The 15,679-nt window shown below is 41.8% G+C and overlaps 1 protein-coding gene across 1 annotated transcript in view; it reads left to right on the forward strand.

Moving 5' to 3' along the window:
- The window catches only part of SHC4 (SHC adaptor protein 4), a 31,442-nt gene extending 18,909 nt beyond the window's left edge, over positions 1-12,533 (forward strand). The window contains exons 6-12 of the mRNA XM_008925428.3: positions 2,708-2,759; positions 3,761-3,887; positions 5,874-6,051; positions 7,221-7,281; positions 8,657-8,836; positions 10,315-10,568; positions 11,300-12,533. Of these exons, the coding sequence (XP_008923676.1) occupies positions 2,708-2,759; positions 3,761-3,887; positions 5,874-6,051; positions 7,221-7,281; positions 8,657-8,836; positions 10,315-10,568; positions 11,300-11,455 (1,008 nt within the window). The 3' untranslated portion in view covers positions 11,456-12,533. The remainder of the gene's footprint in view (positions 1-2,707; positions 2,760-3,760; positions 3,888-5,873; positions 6,052-7,220; positions 7,282-8,656; positions 8,837-10,314; positions 10,569-11,299) is intronic.
- Positions 12,534-15,679: the final 3,146 nt, after the last annotated feature.

Genomic DNA, 15,679 nt, shown 5'->3' on the forward strand with positions numbered 1-15,679 from the left:
AGATGAATTTTGAGTCAAACAACTCCTATGAGACAGATGTGGCATAACCACCTTTTTCCTTCAGATAGGGCTGTTCCTCCTGGTGTCATAGTTATGTAGTCATTAATGTTTTCAGGCAAGAGGTTTTCCATCCTCTTCCAAACTCTTTACTGCAATGATTGTAAGCAGGAAATGTCATCTATAAACAAACCCAGCCCTGCCAGTGTTCCAAATTTTACCCTCCATGTGGCATGAACTTTTTAAATCAGTTTTGAATTTTCTGCCCTTCAATTTTGTTAAATGTCTCCCTGTTCTTATGTTATGAAACAGGGAAAAGTGAAGGCTCTTTGGGTCTTGCTTTTGATGACATTGTGATGGAAGCCAGATCCAACTTTGACTGGAAAATGACAGATCTGCCTCTTTGGATTTAGGAGCAGTCAGGAGAAAAAAGCTGGGAACTGGTGCTGTGTGGCTGACAGCCCTTCTTTGGAAGGGCATGTGGGTGATGTAACTGGAGCTTTCTGGAGCTGGGCTGGAAAGTGTGCAGGAAGAATGTCTGCAGTCTCTGTGCTGTCAGTCCTGCACCCAGAAGGGAGATGCAGCACTGGCCTGGTGCCAAAGTACTACATCCTTAAAGATCCCATTTAAAGCTTAAGGCATTTTGAGAGTCTAAGAAGTTCAAATTTCACCTTGAGATGCCTGTGCTATCCTAATACACCATGCTGCACTATAGAGTCCTTGGACTTTGCAGACCCTTCCTGATATGGAGTTCCAAGTAGCTCCAAGTGATGGCATGCTGTTGTACTGAGCATCACCATGTTAATGCCCAAATAGTTAAACAATTTAAATATGTCCTTAAGGTGACTTGCTTTTGAAGTTTTTACCATGTCCCATATGCTGGTTGTCTGGTTTGTCTTTATGTAACATTTCCAGTTTGAAAAATTCAGGTATGTGTTTTCAGACCTCAGCTAAGCAGGTTGGATGAGTAATTCTCCAGGGCCTTTTTCCCTTTTTCAGTCTTTTTTTATATTATGATCCTGCATTGGTCTTGTGCAGTGATCCCATCAGATGCCACAGGCTACATAGGGCTGGGTTTGGTAAGTACTTAATGGTAGGACCACCAAGAGATGTGCTTGCACACAGATGTGCTGCAGGAAATGGGCTTGGTGGTGCAGCTGGTGACACTTCTTAATGGAAGGATATATAAAATAGAGGTCTTGCTCAGCAGTGGTAACTATAAATCTAGTGGCCCTTCACATAATGGGAAATTTTGGTGTCTTGTTCAGGTAATTTTTTCAAAATTCCCTTTACATTTAAAATGGGAGACAGTTTTCCCAGGACATGTCTATCCACCTGCCCCTGCACTCAGGGTCCAAGCACAGTTCAGTGTCGCTCTGGGCAGTTAAGGAGTAACACTATTCTGCCTGAAAATTAAGCCTCTTCTGGCTTTATTTTAAAGCAAAGTCATCCAGCCATGTGCATAAACACTACAAAGACATACAAATAGCAGGTACTGCTCCAGTTACGTTAGTTTCTGGTTGCTCTCTAGATCTAATTTATTTTAAAATATTTATGATCTTTAAGAAAAAACTTGAGAGGAAAAGGAAGGAAATTGAGTTCACTAGATGCATAAGAAATATTTAGCTTGCTTTGTTTTAATGACATTAACTTTGGAGATTTAAAAAGAATAATCTAGGACAAGTTCTGCTGCCCCAAGACCTGCCTCTTGTGTCATTCATTGTGAATTATTAAATGATTGTTCTTGTGCATATTGCAAATGGGGCCTTGTTTCCTGCCAGCTGATTGCATCTTCCCTCAAGAGAGCTATGCCTTTAAGCTGTGAATTGCATTTTCCCCATCCCGCCTTAAAGATCCAAAATAACAAAATGCATGTTTAATAATTAAAAGAATGTTATTCATTACCTCACCAATTTTACTATAACACTGAATTATCAGGCCACTCTTTGCTTTTGCGGTATGACTAGAAATGTTGATTTTTCTATTCCAGTTCCCTTTTCAGTTTGCTTAGAAAAAGAGGATTATTTCAGTGCTGGCTGGAAGGAGAATCAGAAACAGACAACTGATTATACTGTGGTTGTCTGATTTCAGCAGCAGCTTTGAGATCCAGAGTAATTTAACCTGATCGTAGCCAGACTAAATTTGGGCAGCAGCAATTGAGATCAGATACCTATTTTATTCTGCAGCATTTTAAAGTTTAACTTTTCTCTAAGACTCTTTCAAAACTCAGCCTTCATGCTACAAATTGGAAATGTTACAGTATATTAGCACTGTCATTTACAGTATATTAGCACTGCTTTATACCTTCCAGTGATATTGATAAGGGCTGTCCCAGCCAAAAGCTGATGAGTTACTCTGAGGGAGCAGTGGGAGAGAGCAGCACTGCCTGCTGATGAGGCACCAGTTGTGTTTCTACTCTGCTTGCAGAGCTGGAATTGAATACACAGTTTATTGAAGACCCAAAGAATGCCAAATGGTCTGGTGTGTTTTTTAGAAGGAAAAGATCATGGGACAATTGTGTCCACAGCCACTAGAGTGTCACTGATGTTTGCCTTAGCTCACTCTGCCAGTACCTCTGGTGGTCTTTCCCTGAAGGAAGCACACATTTTAAAGCTAAAAATATATCTGTCTATACTCAATTGCTTTGCTATGGTGGTAGGGTGGTTCATCATGATAATTTTCAATACATTTGTTGTCTTTTTTCCCATAGGATACAACAGACTATGTTGCATATGTAGCAAAAGATCCTGTTAATCAGAGAGGTATTGAAACAATTATCAAATTGTTATATGTGTTTATACAATTGCTTTATTTGTATGTAACAAGAAATTGTTTGACTGTTAAAACAAGAAAGCTACTGAACAGCTCAATATTCTGTACAATTTCTGTCTGTATGGATAGGGCTAATGGTATGTAGGCTGTAGCTTTAAATGTCATGTTCTTTGTGCAACAAAGTGAGAATCTACAGGTCAGGCTAAAGCTGTACCAGCTGCTGGCTCCATGCAGGGGTAGGAGTTTTCCCTGCTCTGGGACAACTTCCAGGTGAGGAAAGGGTAGTGAATGAGCCTCCTCATCTAACCCAGACTTCTGGCTACGTTGCTAGAAGGCAGAGGGGTGTATATTTATATATATACTCAGGTGTACGAGACCTTCTCCCCTCTGGAGGCCAACCCAGGGGATAAAATCCCTTTCCATCACTTATTGTTTGTGGGCAGTAAAAGAAAGACTGGAATTTGGCTGCTTCTTTCATGCCAGACAATTCTCAGAGCAACCCCGCTGATGGCTCTGAAGCTGGTAGTGGCGACTCACAGAAAGGTGCTGTGGGTGGCTCATAAGATCAGGATGTTTTCTGGAGAGGCTGGGCTGGAGCCTTACAGTCTGGTCTGCCAGCCCTCAGCCCCAGGCTGCCACAGCTGCCCATACTTGTGTTTTCATGGTGTTTCACAAGAAAACTGCACATTGGTAGGGCTGGTTCTCTCCCCTGCTGCTCCTTACTGCAAGGCACAGGGAGAAAAGAAGATGCAGGAAGCATAAATGGAGAGTTTCTTTTATTGAGGTATAAAAAAAAAAAAAAGATGATACTGTGATTAATATATCTAGAGCAATGTCCTTAGCATGTGATCAGTCTCAGTCTGTATAATGTCCTAAAGCTATATACGTGCATATTTTCATGCCCATTTTTATTGTGATAAGCTTAAGAATTTTCTGTTATAAATTACATTTAAAGTAATTAAAGTAATTAAAGTAAGGTGTCTCTTTGCAGCATGCCACATTCTGGAATGTCCCAATGGGATGGCGCAGGAGGTGATAAACACCATAGGGCAGGCTTTTGAGCTCCGCTTCAGACAGTACCTGAAGAACTCATCCAGCCTGGTTACACCTAATGAAAGGTCAGCACATTCTCAGTCACTTAACTGCTGTTTTCCTTCTCTTTAGTACTTTTCAGGAAAATAATACATTACACAGAGTGGTTCATAAGTAAGATGCTTTGGATATGCTTTCTGGACATATGCTAATTGTAATATATGTCTGTATGTGCAGAGTATAATAGATTAAAATTAGCTTATTCCATGAAATCCAGTGGTTTCTGTGACATTTGTATAGGTGCAAAACACAGAATGTAGCTGTACTGTTCCTTAGATAAAACAGCCTTAAGTCATGCAAGTTGAACAAATGTTCAAATTACTCTGCCCAAGTAAGTTCAGCTCTATAAATAGCACACACACACACACACACACAGGCTGAGCTCAGTCCTGACCTGTGCCAAGTTTAAGTCTCCTGCAGCTGTAGAAAGTGTGGGGTGGGGAAAAAAGCCATTTTAATTCACCTTTCTGCTATTCTGCTTATGCCCTGGCAACAGCCTCGGGTTTCACCTGGCATGACTTACATCAGCCTCATGTACTGAAATAAACACAGCCAGCACTTGGCATTTGGAAGTGTGGAGCCCTGTCCTCTGCACATTGCCCAAAATACAGGGCCTAGATTAATTTCTGGACCACGATTCACCATTTCAATTACCCTTTTTCCATTGCACTGGGGACACAGTTCTTGCTCTAATTTATGGCTCTCCTCACAGGTTAGCCATGCCTATTTTTCTCAGGCGTCTTTTACTGTAACACCAAATTTGATTGCCTGCTACCTCCTGTGAGCAGGCAAAGCTGTAGCACCATTTAACTGCATCCTGAGCACTGGAGCCCTGTGCAGGCAGTGTCCCTGGTACAGTGCCTCATGCAACACAGCAGAGCTGGTTTTATTACATAAGAGCAACTCCAGCTTATATTTATTTCAGTGTATATAGTGGTTCTTGCCATTCCACTGCTAATACTGGTCTGTTTTCCCTGGGGCAGTAACCAGCAGAAAAGCCTTTCCTATGAAACTCTGCTAGGTTATGCCACAAGTATCATAGGAGCAAGGAGAAATGGCAGAGGCTAATTAGATTTCCTCCTGGAGCATAACCTGCAGCCAGCCCTCGGGCAGAGAAGTCGGATATTGCTGTGTGAATGAGTCACTCCCTTCCAAACTACTATGAATCACATAATCAAATACTTGCACTACATATCACATAATCAACTACTTGAACTTTATCTCTTTCCTGCTCGAGGCCTTTTATCCAATTATACTCTTGTTAATCAGAAAAGTAAGATTTGAGATGAGTTTTTTTATTTTGGGACCGGAGACAGTACAGGAAGCACCTAGTTGCTTTGCAGTGCATCAGCTGTGCATTTAAACTGTCATCGTTCTGGTTTAGCTCAAGAAAAACATTGGGCACTCTCCTTCATGTCATTCAGTGTTTTCTTCAAGCTGAGACAGAACACTTATATTGATTATGGTTATTAAATTCAGAGTACATTCCACTCAGGAAAACAACTTTTTTTTTTTTTTTGGTAGCAGTATTTGATTTTCTAAACCATTTATAGGCTTGTCTGATTAAATGCCATGAGGTTTTAATTTCCTCTTGTAGGTCTGTCTGCCCCCCAGCAATCTCTTAGATTTATACAGTTCAGCCTATAAGCCAGAGGAATTAGTTTAATGGTCAGAATTTTGAATACCTTAATGAACAATATATTGACACTCTTCTCTAAAAGCTTCAGTAGGTACCTCTTACATTTTCAAGTCAAAGAAAAGGTATCTGGGCTTCCCAGTGCTAAGGAAATAATGGTACCTCCCTTTACCCCAAACTGAGATGACTCAATTTTCAATTCAGGAAGAAGTAACTGGAAAAATAAACAGCTCTGAAAGTTCAGGCCCAAAGCCCTTTACAGCCTCCATATGGCTGATCTGTGTATTGTGCAATGTGCAGACACTGGGGACATTTGCCTACACTAGAAAGCAATTGATTACATCAGTAGATTTTTTTCCCCCTTTTTTTTTTTCAGTGAGGCAGCAAATACTAATGGATCAGCTGGGAATTCACAGGAGAGGCAGGATCATGAATATTACAACGAAATTCCAGGGAAGGAGCCTCCCACCGGTGGAGTGTTAGACATGAGAATGAAAGTGCAAACAGACCAAAGGGCTAAGTGTCCTTTCCAGTACAAAAAGCAGTATTGCTCAGTAAGTACATCATCTTCTGGGATAAATATTCGTTGCCTATTATGGGAATGAATAATAAAATTATTATTCATTACTGTGGTGTTAAAGCATGGCATTAACATCAGAACCAGGTCCTGATTATCCTGGGAAAAGGTTTTTTAGGCTAGATTTAATGATGCTTAGTACATAATTGAATCCCAAAGCACTTTCTGAATATTAACTGGTTTGTCCTTAGAGTACTTTTAGGAGACCAAGTAATATTCCCTTGTTCACTCGTTAGCTGTAAGAAGAAAATAGATACTGATTTAAATAGCTTGTCTGAGAGAACATCTGCAAAATCTGGGACCTCCTGGCTCCTGATTCTGTGATCTGATAAATATTTCATCCTTTCCATTATGCTCTACAACTTATACATACAACATCAACTGATTGCAATACATACACAACATTCATTACTCTTGGAGTGTTTCAAGAGGCTCTGTTAAATCAGCCACAGAAGATGCAGATATCTGTGGCTCTTGTCTGGGATAGTGAGGAATAAAAACCAATCAGGGAGTAAAAAGAGCCAAGTTCAGACTGGCTGCACAGACTTTACAGCCTGCTGAGCGAATCCTTGGGAACACCATCCTTTCCCCATTCAGGAAAACAGGCACCACTGCTTTGTTCAGAGGGAGCACACTCATGTGCCTGCTGGAATCCAGTTGGTTCTGTCTAAAAATTTGCTGCTCCCAAGTGTTACTTGTATTTGGTGGCCACTGCTCCCAGGCTGCTCTGTGTTGCTGTGCTACTGCTCCCTCCATTTTTTGCTTGAACACCAACCATACTCTACATCTCGGCTGTGGGCCTGGTGGTCTCCGCCTCTCCAGTTCTCTAATTCTAAAAGTGTTTTACTGTATTCTGAGTTTGCACCTGAAGCTTGCCAGTTGTTCCAAGGAGTTACCCTGTGGCATGTAAATGAAAATGCCTGTTTACCATGCAGCGTTACCTTGTGTTTTTCCCTTCAGTTCCCATTCCAAGACAACTTGGTGACCATTTCACTTTCAAACTGTGATACCTGTAGTTATTTCTCCTTGTTTTTATCACAAGGGACATTTATAAGTATGTTAACTAACTAGTGCTTGAATGTTTTAAAGTTGCCTGAGTTTTCTAAGAGACTGCTTTGTGTGACTGTTTTTACAATTTTTCTACAGGCAGGCAGCCCAACATTCATCAATATATATGAAAATTGTCCAGAAGAAAACAAAGCTGTGGGTATGTACTCTCTTTTCCTTCTCATGTATAAGCAGAATTAACCAAGGCAGGCTGCCTGAAAGAGCTGTCCCTTGGCTTTCGATACAATGGTGAAAAGTGTTCTATTTAGTGGGTCATTTTTAGTTCCGTAGATGAAGGGCAGACAAAAAAGCCTTACAGCTTTTCTAAAGGCCACTAATCTATCTTCATGTCTGCTGGCAGTCTTATTTTACTTCTCATGACACTGTACAGTAGCTCTTTGTTTTTTTAATTCTCTTTCATACTCTTTGTTGTTTTATTCCCTTTTTTCATACCCTTTGAAAAAGGAAGATACTTCATTACATTTCAGTCTTTGAATATACCCCTTCCCCCTACAAATGCTCAGTGAAACCCAAATTATTAGTATCAGATTGTTGTTCCGACAGAGCCTGGTCCCTTGGCTTCAGCATCACTGACTTCTCAGTGTGACTGTGCCCTTCCCCTGCCTTAGGCAGCTTTGTGCCCAGGATCAATTTGCCTTTAGCAAAACCTGCTCTCAGGGACCCCAGGAGATCATCAGCCTCCATCTCTTTCTGGTCTTCCCTGGCCACAACTGACGCCCTGAGCACATTTCCTCAGCTTATCTCTTTCCCTGCACAATGAGGTCCTTTTTGAATTCCCACCTGCACTGCTCTGAAGTGATCCATTACTCTGTCTGCAGGGGATACTTCACTTTCTTGTGTTATTTCCGATTCAAGGGAGGGAGAATCAAATGGTTTCTACAAAGAGAGGGTGAACAAATAAAAGAATGAATGAATAGATCTATGAATAAAACGTTTGCTGAAGAGCAAAAATATGCCTGCTATTTGGCAAGCTGCAGTGCTATTATTTTCATACCCTGCAGGGGATATTCTGTGAGCCTGTTCCTAGGCTTGAATCCTGACCTGACAGATGTGGCTTTGGCTCTCCAGAGCCACAAAGTGCCAGACCCCTCCATCTTTCCTGGTCCACCAGAATAGCAAGAGAGAGAATTGTTCAGCTTCCCACAAGCTCTTTTTGTGGTGCAGAGGGGAAGGAAAGGGTTTTGCAACAAACAACATATATGGTTTGTGTCTCTGTAGAATCATATATATTAATTTCTTTCCAATCAGTGTGGAGTTCACTGCTGACATCGATTGAAGCAGAACTGAATCAGTGCAGAAAACTTCATTCTAATTAATTTTGGATAGTGTACCTTGTGCCTTCTAGCCATAAGGAAAAACAAGTTCATCTGCCCATGTTTCTTTTCCTTCTGAATTACTTTAGTGGGATATGAAGAAGTACATCATTCCTATTTCAGCTTTTACAGTTACTTAAACTTGAGATTAAAAAAAAAGAAAACCCAAGGAAATCTGTGCATACTTTATACCAATTGCAGGTAATTGTGATGAAAGATCACAGAAGACAAAAAAAGAGGCAACAGTATTGAAACCTGCCTACAAAACAGATCTCTTTGACGACCCTTGTTACATCAACACACAGTCCCTGCAGCCTGCAGCCTGCACAGCCCGTGGTACAGCAGCAGCACAGAGCCAGGGGAGCCCTCTGCGCCAGCCCAGTAGGTCCCACTGCAATACCATGTCTGTCTAAGCCCTCAAAATAAGAGGCCTTGTCATCTGTGTGCAGGGAGAAAGGCTGGGTTTTCCCATAGGAGATAGGGAAAAGGCGGGGGGAAGAAATCTATCCTGCTTGTTTGTTGTTTTTGCTTGTTAAATTCAAGAGAAAGGGGATTAAAGAGTAAAAATATCGACAGTAAACAAGCAGAGTAACCTTTCATCTTCTGTAGTCGATTGATGACAATATACAGAGTTCCACAAGTAATGATAAGCAAATCTTTAAGATGAAACAAAACCTTGGGACAGTGGCATGCCTCAAGGAGGAGGGTTCTCCTGTATGCTCAAGGTCTGAACCACTTGAAGGTGGAAGTGACCTCAGATGGCTTTGCTTCACAGGCAGTAGCATGCAAGGCAAGGTCAAAGTGGGATCATTGTGACTGTCTTTTCTCAGTTCTTCCATAAGTGACCACTGAATTTCATCCAATAATTTCTAAATCAAACTGTTTGATCAGTAGTATCTATTAAATGTGTGTCAAATTAAAACTTGATTTATGGACTCAAAGTGGTGGATATCCATTAAATAATTATATAGTTGCTACTGATTGTCCTCATTATTGAAAAGACTTTATTAGCTTTGCCTTTTATGGTTTCCCACTGAGTGTTTTCTCTGTCGGAGTTGGCTCCACATGAGAAAGTGGACAAAGGACTGGGCAGAACTACAATAAACAAAATCTGTGACCATTGAGACATTTCCAACCTGGGGCTGTATCATGCTCTAAAAGGAACTGCCTATATCCTGAGGAGCCTTAGGTTGCACAATTCCATTGAAGAAGTGGTATCCTCTTATTTTCCTTAGAAGAACCCTGCCTGTGAATCATTTGCAGTCTGACTGGCTACATCCCAAACCACCCAGTTTTTTTAGTACATTCAGAAATTGTTCGTTTTTTCACAGCAAATGCATCATGCTGTAATCCTTCCCTTCTGGCTATGTTGGCTATGTTCTCTTACATTCCTGCACAGAGCTGGAGCCACTCAACATGACTCTCCCAATGATCTGTGACAATCTCTTCAGAGCTCATTAAGGAAGAAGGAAAAACAAGATCTTAAAAAAAAAAGCTAAAAAGCCAACAAAAATCTTGTTTTTACAGAGAAGATTTGACTTTTTAATACACTCAAAGAAATATAAACCCAAAACAGCACAGCATCAGAAAAATTCCTGGTTTTATTCCCTGTTGCCTAGCGACCCAAGGTTTTGCCATCTAAGGTAGGGGAGGAGATGGTGTGATAATTCTACCTAATGCACTGCAGGGCTTTGAGCATTCATGTGTGCATATTCTTACAGTCTGTAAGGTTGGTTTGACCACAGCTTCAAGACTGAACCATTTGAATTTTTAAAAAGCTATAAAAATACTGTCTTGCATCCATTTAGGATGAAGTTCTAGGTGAGGTGTCCAATACATTTCCCTTCAATTCATTTCAGAGTTACCCGAAGCTATTCAGCAGAGTGCCACGAGCAACACAGCTGGTCTCTGTGTTCTGCCACAAATAAAGCAACAGCTAAAGAATGAAGATTGTTACCATGGCAAATTAAACAGGAAAGCAGCAGAGAGCCTCTTAGTCAATGACGGGGATTTTCTGGTGCGAGAGAGCACAACATCACCTGGGCAGTTTGTCCTCAGTGGACTTCAGGGAGGGCAAGCAAAGCATCTGCTCTTGGTGGATCCTGAAGGCAAGGTATGAATATTGCATACACTGAAATTTCAATGCTGCTAAGGTATTTCAATCAAAATGCACGGATGCATTCCAGGAAGTGGAACTGATTTGATTCCATCCAGGTTAATTTAAATGTAGCCAGTGGCTTCAGGAGGTTTGAGAGTTCAATTCAAGAACTTATAAGCGCTGAAGTACCATGGAAATAGAAGTGAGGTACTTAAATAGTGTTGTTAGTCCAGATGCTGATAATTAGTGTATACCCTTAGCACAAATTTTGAGTTGATATTATACTGCTAGAAAAATAACCCTAACCTTAAATAATGAATTTCTGGATAAAAAAAAAAAAGGTAGAGCTGGTTTGTTGTCAGTTCAATTCTACTTGTTTCTGCTCAGGGCTGGAGGATGTCACTCTTGAGTGACATCTCTGAGGAGGGAGTAAATCAGAAAAGTAATCCTCAGTGGGATTTAGGAAAAAAAATATCTCTTCTGTGGAGAAAAAAGAAAAAGTTATTTAATTCCCCTTTGCAGCATCAGCCCAGTTCTACATACAGTCTCTTTAGCTCAGCCCTCTGCTTTTCATGTCACCTAATGGCGGGTCAAAGGACAGATCTGAATTGCTGTCTGCAGCCAATGGTCCTGCTCCAGTGAGTTCAGTGGCTCAAATGCCTTTTGACTTTAATGTGCTAGGATCATGTCCGACTAGTTCTAAGCACAATCTAACCATAAATTTATTTTTTTGCTTTTTTCGTTAGGTGAGAACCAAAGACCATATATTTGATAGTGTGGGTCATCTTATTCAGTATCACATGGAAAATAATTTGCCAATCATCTCCTCTGGAAGTGAAGTGAGCTTGAAGCAGCCTGTAAGGAAAGAAAGTAATATGGGACACATGCAATATCACAAATAATCCCTTGGATCTCACAAATCCCAAAACAATTCATATCTGAAAACTGTACCGAGAACTTTCTATTATGAAGACAATTCAAAAAAATATAGACTGCACTTTCTGCTGCTGTTCCAGAAGAAACCCTTTTGTGTGTGTATGTATGAATATATGTATATGTGTATATCTATGTAGATCTATAGAGATCAACAAGCATAGTTATATAGATACATATAATCTTAATCTTAACGAAATTACACCTTCCGAGTGCGAGATTGATTTGTGAGAAGGTATTTTAGACATGCACAAATGTCACTTTTGAGGTCATACCGAATCAGTAACTATTTAAAAGCACAATTAAAACTCTACATACAAAAGCTCACTTGAATGAACTGCTGGAACATTAGTATGTGCCTTTTAGCATAGAATTATTGGAAACCAATGTTATTTATAATGAATTAGTTTTGGGTGGTTAAACAACGTGTCTAAGCTTTTAACTATTTGCCAAAAACAAGTACAATTTGAATATTACTAAACTGTCATCTTCTTTCAATAGACACTAACAATTTCATTTTGCTTGTAACAGCACTTTACTAGCAAGTAATGTTTGAAATGAATAGTGTTCACAATACAGAAAGATTGTCCAGTTTCTTACTCATTTTTTGTCACTGACTACTCAAAGATTTGAGATTATGAACACTTACAAAGTTGAAATTAATATATGTAACATAATTTTGGAATAGAACTTGTTGAAGGACAAGCATGCTAGATCCTGATATTTTTGTCTTGCATATGATTTTACTATTATTATCAATTAATACTGGAGACATCTTTTTAAAAGGTAGACTAAATATATTTTCATTGATTACATAGTTGTTTACAAACTAGAAAAGCTGAACAAAACTAATGATACATTTTGAGAGAAAACTCAAAATGTATTTGAAAGATGTTTGAACTTTGCATGTGTCCTTATTCAGTGTTCTTTCCAAAACAAGATACAGTTTTCCCCTCTCTTCACGTAGAGTCCATTTGTTCCTAAACATGGAAAAAGGTCTTTTAAAGGAAATCTATTAATTGTTTTGCCACAATAAATACTCTAAATATGAACAATCCTACGTTCAGAGTGAACAGTGATTTATTTTGCTTCCTGTTGAAGAAACAGTGATTTAATAAGTAACTGAAGAAAGGCAGGGGAGATTTGGGAAATGAACTGGTAGCCCAGGTGATGGCCTGAGAAAGTTGTGCCTTTAAGATAAACAATGTCCTCTGGCATGAGCAGGGATAATTCTCTCTGTCTCCCAGCCCACCAGCTCAGGTTCCTAAGGCAGACAATTGTTGTGGAGTTCAGCAATTGCTGGAAGATTTGACTAGAAAAAATACATTCTGTTCTTTTGCCTGTGCTCATGTTAAGTGGGACGCTGTAGTATGAGCTCTTTCCTCTGGAAAACAGGAGGAGAGGTCATATACAGATAAAATTATTGAAAACAAGCTTCCTTGAAGGGGAAAATATAATGTAAAGAGCCACACTTAGAGCTGACTAGGAAAGATCTTTATTCTTATCCTCAGCCAATAGCCATAAAATGCATTTCATTCCTCAATAATAACATGATTAGAATACTCAATTACATATACTGAAGAAATGAGAGGTTTTAAAACATTAGCAGTTCAATTCCCTGCTAATAATCTGGAATGTTTGATGCCTTCAGACAGGAAGCCCAAGCTTATGCCTGTTCTATCCTATGCAACGTGTTCACAGGCGAAGGCCTCCAGCAGGAGCTCATGCTGGAGCTTTGTGCCCTGGCAAGGATGGCTGGGAAGAAACTGGGACTGGAATATTAAACCCCTGAGTAACAGCCTTTCCATTCTCACGTCTTACCAGACTTCATGATGTGCTTGACGTGACTTTATTGATCAAACAGTGAAGCAAAACCAGCTACTTCTCTGGCATGTCAAGGGGAGAGAAAGACCTGCATAGGGCTGGTTTGATATTTGCATCAAAGCTGAGGTTTGTGACAGGTCATAGAAGGAAGATGTGCTGAACTCCGTCTCTATTTTTAGTACAAATCCAAGTTACTCATGACCAGAATAAGAGCATTTGGAGTTATGATAGGATGAGATCAAAGTTGTTTGACTTTGCCAGTCAAGATGCTGACTCAGGGACTTTTTTCACTTCATCAGTTTTCACTTTACCAATGCACAAGAACATCCACAGCCAGTGTGTGATGTTTGGATCACAGGATGGTGCAGTCTGTGTCTCCCTCTTTGAATATCACTAGCTTAAAAAGACCCAAATCTCTGTTTTTATGCTCCTGAATCTTTTTTAAGTGTCTGAAGCAGAACTTTGAAGGAAAAGAAAGGAAAGGTAGGTAATTGGGTGCCACTGCGATAAACAAGTATCTCAAAATGTCTTGATGTGACAGAAAGCAAAGAATCCAACTAATTACAGATACAAATCAAACACAACACATCCATGCATTATAGACAATTGTTTCCTGGAATAAACTATATTCATTATCAGTTTTTTGTTTTTAACATTTATATGCCTTGAGTTATTAATGCTGTTTTTTTAATTCATGCTGCTCTGTGGAGCAGCCATCTCATGTTAAGTACACTGGCAGATCCTGTGTGGAGCTCTTATAAGTAATTATGCTAAAAAGAAAAAAAAGTTGCCTGAAAGTTTTCCAAAATACTGTTCTTGAGAAATTGAATATGAACTGTCGGACACATTTAGACTCTTTTTTTGTTATTGGTTTCTGAGTCATTTAATGCCTGTCACAATGCTGAGAATTGGTTAATCTGTTCTGATGGCTACTAGAATCCCCCGGAAAAACCAGATAATTTCGCCTATAATGTCACATTTACAAGGCATAGCGTGTCGATTTTTTTCAAAGCTCCTATAAATTTCACTGAAAGGCATTAGGTGCTCGCTTCCATCAGTAAAATTGTGACAAGCGACCCAATAGCCTCCGCTCCCACCGCTCCCCTTCCCTGTCAGGGCTGGGGTGTACAGATGTACAAACTGCAACGAACACCCATTGTCCACAAAACCTTTCGGATTTGGGGTTTATTCTTTATTTTTTCTTCTTCTTTTTCTGTAATGCTTCCTACAGGCAATTCTGTAGAAGAAATCCGTTCTGAGAGAGAAGCTTTTAATTTTTTAGGGAGATCGAGCTCTCGAGGCAGAGCGGGTTCCCCGAGCACCCTATGAAGGCTGCCTGGGGAAGGTGCCGGGCCAGGGGAGGTGCCTGCGATCCCTCAGCGCTATCGTGACACTGTCGTGAGGCCGAGCTCGCGGGCGCATGACGTCACTCCGTGGCCGGGCGTTGCCAGGCAACCGCCCTGTCCCGCCGCAAGATGGCGCCGCAGAGAGACCCCGCCCCTCCACGAATCGCCAAACTGCCATTGGCCACCTACATCGGCCAATGAGCTCGCGAACGCGTTCCCGCGGCCATGCGCGGCCTGCTTTCAAACAATCGGCAGGGGCGGCCCGCGGCGACGCTCCGCTCCACCCTCGAACCGCCTCCACGTCCGGTTGGCGCTCGCGGCTGTATCACACGGCCGGGCGCGGTTCTGGCACCGGTTGGCGTCCGCGGCTGTCAATCATCGCGTCGGGCGCGGCCGGGTGTGATGCGAGCGTGGCCGTGGCTGTGGCGGCCGCCGGCGCGCGAAGGTGGGTTGGGATAGGACCGCTGCTCAGTCGGCCCCGGGGGACACCGCCGGAGGTGCGGCGAAGTAACGGCAGCGATGCCCCGCGCCGCCGCCTGAGGATGTTGAGGTGGCGGCGGGCCTTGAGCTCGCCTCGCGCTTCCAGGGATGCCCCGGCCCGCCCGGCATCGCCCGGGGCCGATCGCGGCTCTCTCGTGCGGCCTGCCTCCGCTCCGGGGCTGGGAAGGGCTCCAAGGAAAGGGGAGAGGGCGGGTGGTCGTGTGCGGCTTGTGCGGGGCTGGGGGGCCGTGGTGCCTCAGAGCCCCCTTTTAGGGGTCCCGGGTGTTACAGGGGGTGCACAAACAGGTGCCGGCGTTTAACTCGCAAATTATGCTCCAGTAAAGCTCACTTTATAGCAAGTGGAGATTTCAGCAGGAGCTACACCTGTGTGCCCAAAGGAGGATCTTCATCAGGGAGTAAGTTACCCTGCAACCCAATGTGGGCCAGCACTGATACGCTGCAGCTGAGTGTGAACTCCCTGCTCAGCGTAGAGGAGCCCTCGGGAGTCTCTTCATTAGGCAGTGAAATCTGGTACTGACAGGA

This window comes from Manacus vitellinus, unplaced genomic scaffold (assembly GCF_001715985.3).
Source record: "Manacus vitellinus isolate BGI_N305 unplaced genomic scaffold, ASM171598v3 scaffold_16_pilon, whole genome shotgun sequence".
Taxonomy (NCBI): Eukaryota; Metazoa; Chordata; class Aves; order Passeriformes; family Pipridae; genus Manacus; species Manacus vitellinus.